The sequence below is a fragment of the Cystoisospora suis genome, assembly GCF_002600585.1.
Source record: "Cystoisospora suis strain Wien I chromosome Unknown contig_3178, whole genome shotgun sequence".
Lineage (NCBI taxonomy): Eukaryota > Apicomplexa > Conoidasida > Eucoccidiorida > Sarcocystidae > Cystoisospora > Cystoisospora suis.
Window position 1 is genome coordinate 6,666 of NW_027155973.1, and position 6,141 is coordinate 12,806.

Sequence of the window (6,141 nt, forward strand, 5' to 3'; positions counted from 1 at the left end):
ATATCGGCACAGGAATTCTATGAGATGGATTCACACCTTGACTAAAGGGAGACAGCCAGATAGAAAGAGAGTTCTAGTCTCCCCGTACTTGCTTTGTTGCTAGAGGCTTTCGGTGGCTGCTGGCCTGTCTAGTGCTATGGTGGTGGACGTGAAAGAGTGCGGGCGTCCGCGAGATTTCTGACACCGCTAAGTGTTCGAAAGTAAAGGATTAAACCAGGCGGGAGAAGGTGAGGGGCGCGATGGAATGAACTGGTGTAGAAAGTGCCGCTAGCAGCCCTTCGTGTCTTCAGCGTTTATTTGCGGGTTTCTCGAGTCACCAATGCGATGTCCGCCACCCCTTAGGCACTGAAAGCTCGGATGGGAGGTCACTGGTCGTGAGGACCCGGCTCCTCCGGGGTCTCTCGGACTGAGGGTGGTGTAGCCTGTGAGGGGAGAGGAATGTAGGTGGGAGGGGGACTTCTTTTGGCTTGGGGGAAAATATGGAAGGTCGGGGGTTTGCAGAGTGCTGTGCAGGGGGGGAAATTCGGATTGTATTTAGTGGAGGGTTCTGTGTGATGTGAGGCCAAGTGCTGCTCAGCCCCCTTGTGGCGAACAGAAACCCACGAGAGTTGATTGAGTGTGCCGTAGCGGCTGAGAGGCAGCAAAGTAACACCATGCAGCAGCACGCTCACCGATCAGAATGTCTCAGACCGTTCTACTAGCTAGGAGACTGTCCGGAACCCTGAAGGAAGTTCTCCTTTCAACCACATTACCGGAGCGTCTCTGCATGCGCTAGCAGGAGTGACTCCTTCGTTGGAGAATGGTGTATTTCGTTCGATTCACTGGCTTCTTCGCCTCCCTGCCGCCCCCGTGGTGGTCGTGGTGGTGGTGGTGGCGGCTGGTGACGGCCCCGTGGTCGGCGGCCCCGGGAGGGGGCCCGGCAGCCGCTGGTGACGTGCAGTTTCAATTCCTTCGTGCTTGCTTTTTTTATTCTGTTTTCCTCTCCCTCGTCTTTCTTCCTCCCTCTACAGTTTCACTTGTCCGAGAGTTCTTATGATGTAGCCCTCCATACCCTGAAGCGGGTGCGGCCTGGGACATCTTTTCTTCTCTTTCTCGCCCTGTCGCCACCAAAATGAAACGAAGATAAAGTGCCTCCTCCGTCGTCCTCGCCCTTCTCTGGAAGAACTTCCTTTCAAACTATGATGATAATCAGGCTAGCACCAAAAACCGCGCGGCACGAGTCGTCGTCGCTGAGAAAAAAAACATGTTAAAAACCCCCGCGTATGAAGACTTAGTCGTCGGAGAAGCAACGGCAGCAGCAGCAGCGTTCGCTTATCGCTTCTCCAGGAGTCTTCCCTTCTTGCCATTCTCTTTTTCCTGTTTTTCACTGACTCCCTCCGGGGAAGGCCACAGGTGGGTGGGCTGGAAACGGGGGCTAGTGTATCGTACCCTGGCGATCGATCGATAAAGTCAGCGGCTCCGTTGCTCTTCAGTCTTCACATCAAACAAACGTGAAGCCCGGGAAGACGAGACGTCTACACTTGAACGAATTCTCCAATACTGGCTAAAAAAAGGAGTTCATCGGAAAAGAGACTACAAGCTCTATACTATATATATAGTCACTGACAGCATCAAAAGAACAGCCGCATAAAAAATGAAGAACTGGGTGGACGAGAAGGTGCACGGCGCGGATGGGGGGGCACGACGGGTCTGTGGTAGGGCGACAGGCAAAAGAGGTGCGTTCAACCCTGAATCTTCTGTGAAAGTGTGCGAGGAGAGAGTTTGCAACACAAGGGAGCTCAAGAGGAGGAAGAACGGCTTACATCTTTTCTTCGTTGCGCGGCAAGGACTCTTTTCTCATTCGCCACGCCCGCCTTGTTAGCCTGCAGCACGAAAAATGCAGTGCGAGTGCGCCCACCTTACTATTCCGCAACAGGAAAAACGCAGTGCGAGTGAGCCTGCGAGCGACGACGACGACCACGGCCCGCACCGCCTCTCTTGAAGGCCACGGCGCTTTCCTTGTTCTTTCCTCCGCATGTCAGTACTTGAGAGCCTAGCTGCCGACTCGACCCTCCCCTGCCTGCTTCTCCAGCCGCAATGCTTTTCTTTTCACGCAATGGCAAGAACAGCACAGTCGTTAGTTCCTCTTCGTCTGTGCCCTGCAACACGCTACTTGAGCCGAACATGCCAACTCACTCGCACCTCGTGTTCGGGGAGCTGGTGAGGCTGCGGCCAGGTGCTGTTTCGTCTTGTTGTTGTCACGCGGAAACAGCAACTGGCTAGTAAGCCCAGATCGTCGTACCAGTAGTGTGTAGGTAGCAGCTGCCAGGGCACACACACCCTTGGGACAAGAGCGCCCGCGGTTCATCACTGCCTGCGAGTAGCGAGCGAGCTATCACTCGGGAGGATACTACCGTTATCGCAACCCGGGAGAAGAGAGGGCGCGAAGATGCCGCTTATAGTGGAGGCTAGGGAGTCAGGTAGCTGTGGTGTTTCAACAAGGTATTTCACTACTACTGAGAGGATCGCTGTTCAAGAAACGAGGGCCCCGGCGTCGCTAGCGACAGAGCGGGTAGTCGCTAGCGCTCGCTCACGGTCGTCGGTTGGGCTCTCAGCCCTCCGACGACAGCCCCTCGTATTCGCGGGAGGAGCGCGGTTGGTCACGACTGACGACAGGATAGGTTTCACTTTGTCCTTTCACTTTTTTCATTTTGCACCTTTTCTTCCTCCTGAAAAAGGTCATGTTCCACTTTATTCTTTTGCCAGTTTCATTTTGCACCTTCGTTTCTTCCTCCTGCTCTCGTCGGTTTCCTTCTTTGATTTCCTCCTTCGCAGCTGACTTCAGTATGGAGCGCCGTTGCTCTGTTTTTTCTCTGTCCACGGTGGCCGTAGTACTGTTGGTACTGGCCATCCATAGCAGTGTAGGACAGGTCTATGGCGTTCGCGATGCAATTCACCAGCTTCCGTCGCGACAGCAGAATAGCGCGGGCTCTCAGGAGGAGACTCGGGGGATTGCTATGGTTCAGAACGGCCTCAGGTCTCTTCAGAAACACTCGGCTTTAGTTGCAGAGAAATCTCGCGCAGGGGCAGCCCCCTGCTTGCAGGAGGACGTTGGCTCGACGGCGCCGGAGTTTGCCGTGAAGCACATTTCCGCGAGCTCAGCCCGCGACGGATTCCGAAAGTGTCAGCAGGAATGCCAAGCTGCAGGAAACTGCAACCACTTCACGTACAATCGCGACACGAGGAAGTGTTTCCTGAAGACCAGCCAGCCGAGGTATCGATACTACCGTGGCGACATGTCCGCTACCCGCGACTGCGATCTAAATCAGAACGCGTGCTTCAAAATGCATACAGGTTCGACATCTTCAGATGTAAAAGAAGCTGGGCAGATGGCTCGCCAGAATCCTCCCGCGAAAGAAATACTATTGTGCCAGACACTGTGCCAAAGGGCGTATTACTGCACCCATTTTACGTACAACACCGCGACGGGGAAATGTTTTCTGAAGAAGGGAGATCCACGTTATCGTGGCTACGGTAACGATATGTCCGCTAGTAAGGACTGCGATCTAGGCACTGCAAACGAGCTTCAGGCGCTCGTCCAGGCAAAACATCGATAGACCCCGCGGTGATCAAGTGGAGCGAGTCGGGTGATTCCGGTTTCTGCGATTCTCCGGCACCCTCGCTCTCGTCAGGGGGTAGGTCGGAACATGCAGGGCACGAGACTAGACCCCCAGCGAATTCCTACTGATTGTAGGAGCAGGGTAGTAAAACAACGGTGGTGCTTTTTTTTGTGGTGGCGATGTTCACCCCTCTTTGTGTACACCATGGGGTGCCTTTGAAGATACTCTTCTTTTGTCGCGGATTGCCGCGAATTTGCGTGGTGTCCGTGATGCGGCTGCTGCGCGAGTCAGGCTTCTGTCCAGTGAAGCTGCACCTGCATTTTAGAGCAGGGTGTTCTGTACAACAGGCGGGTGGAAAGCGCGGCAGCTGCCGGCAGTTGGTTGCCGAGGCCAGGGTTCGCTGCTTTTGTTTTCGAGCAGACCAACAGGAATAGCATCTTTTTCTCCTTTGGGTGTCCGTCTGTCGCATTCAGCGTGACCCGTGACCGGCTAAGTGGGACAGCTTTTTCTGTTACGGAATGTCAATTTGACGTCTGCCTTACGGCATTCTACCTGCCCTTTGTTAACAGCTGACACTACCATTGTCACTGCTACTACTACTACTCAGCTCGCAGGCAAAACAGCTTTCTTCGTCGGATCGTAGTTATGACGGTAGCGAGAGAGTGAGGGAGGGGGAGAGTGTATGTACACGCCGGCCTCGTCTGCGAGGGGAGAGGACGACAGACAGCACGAGAAAATATCGAAATGCACGCATGGGTCTCTTGCAGAAGAGAGCGTAGGTTGCCAGAAGGTACACGGCAGGTACATCACACCTCAGTTACTGAAAAGGGAAGAAGCCAAAGCTATCAGGAGAGGGGGGAAGGAGGACAAAGACGGGGGGGAAGATAGCTCATCATAGATACATAGTGCAACAAGCATTGCAGCCAAATTCCCCTTCTGATAGAGGTAGACGACGAACCGGTGCTTGTAACAGCCGTGTCGTACGTGTCTTCCCTATATATATATATATATATGTATGTGGCGAACGTCTATGACCATAATAGCCGTGCTAGGAGAGAGACCGAAGCCGCTTCTTTCTATATGTTGGAAAAGTTATGTACATACACATACAGTAACTTACCTCCGTTGTTAGTTCGTGCGTGGCTCACCGAACGGGGGCCAGAAGAAGACAGACGTGAGAGCAGCCAGCGCGGTGATGTACTAAGGATGCATGCCAACATACACGGGTATTCATATATACATACAAGCGTGCACATGCACACATCTGTAAAACACTTACTTTCTTTCTCACCCTTCCATCTCTGTCAGTGTTCGACTGGAGAGCGACTGGGAGAAGCTGGATACTCACGAGCAGTAGTGCAATCAAAGATGAAGAGAGCATGGCTTCCTGAGCTCTCTTCGCCTTTCTGGTAACAACATCTGCACTGAACTCTTCTCTGAGCTTGCCCTGGGAAGCATACTTGAGCTCCTTTTTCTCTATTACTTAGGTAGCGGACAGAGAGGGTTCAAGGAAATTCTGCCCGCTAGCTGAAGGCGAGGAATGGCTCTTCCTTGGAGATCTCAGCATAGTTGAGTGAGCGTGAAAGGCGGGGGGAGGAGGCGCCGTGACGACACGACTCTACGCATGGAAAATCCCCTCACGCTGAGATGCGTGCGAACTCTGCCCCTCACATCAAACATCTTCTTCAGTCACACTCCTAGGAGAAAGGCTTACCACTATTTCTATTACGACTTACTAGGATCGATAAACTACTCTCTCCGGACGGCGGAATTCGACCACCCTTGCGCTACTCGTGCAATTCGTACCTCGCAAGCCTCCAGCACACGAACCTGTTCGCTTGAGTTCTCCACTCTCGCACACTTATTTAGATTCGACGGTCTTCCGTCACGGAATAAATTCAAACACACAGTTGTCGGCCACACAGGCTACTCGTCCCTTACAGCGGACACTCAACTGTCCCAGCCACACAGGCTTAGTCACGGTTTTCTTCTGCACACAGAAGGACCTTGACCTAAATCCCTTGCTCCGGCCTGAGTCTTAATCTGAATCAGACAAGCTAAACAGCCTAACTACACTATCGAGGTGTGGTCAAACCACCGTTCCTAGGCTGCGTAGGTGTGTTGGGTCAACAGCTGGCTAGCCGTCGTGGAATCGGATGAGTTCAGGCCACAGATAACTTTCCTTTCTAGTTCCGGGGACGTTCTCGGGAGTCGGCCACCGACTACTCTGAACTGTCCTCCGCTTACGCTGTCCTCTCGCTACTACTGTCAAGTTCTCTCCCTCAACGTCCCTTCTGCTTCCTTTCCTTCTTCTTCACGTCTCCTCCTCGTGTCTCCCGTCTTCTCTTGGTTGCATCTTGTCTCGTCTCGTCCTCAACTCCTCTTGGTATCGTTTACCCAGGTCCCCGTCTCTTCCGCCTCGCCTCTGGTCTTGGTCTCAGTAGTTCGACCCGGTACTTCTGCTTCTTTGAGACGGCCTATGGCTCGAGGTGATCTGTCCTCTCCTGGGGGCTTGTTTTATCATCAGCAACCCCATGTCCTT

General features: G+C 53.3%; 1 protein-coding gene across 1 annotated transcript; it reads left to right on the top strand.

Moving 5' to 3' along the window:
• The first annotated feature begins 960 nt into the window (after positions 1-960).
• CSUI_006321 (microneme protein mic4) lies at positions 961-4,477 on the top strand. Its single transcript, XM_068066484.1, has one exon. The coding sequence runs from the start codon at positions 2,721-2,723 to the stop codon at positions 3,594-3,596; it is 876 nt and encodes a 291-aa protein (XP_067921540.1). The 5' UTR covers positions 961-2,720; the 3' UTR covers positions 3,597-4,477.
• The last annotated feature ends 1,664 nt before the right edge of the window (positions 4,478-6,141 follow it).

Excerpts from the sequence above, each read along its gene's own strand:
- CSUI_006321 (XM_068066484.1), top strand. The coding sequence starts at position 2,721 with ATGTTCCACTTTATTCTTTTGCCAGTTTCATTTTGCACCTTCGTTTCT.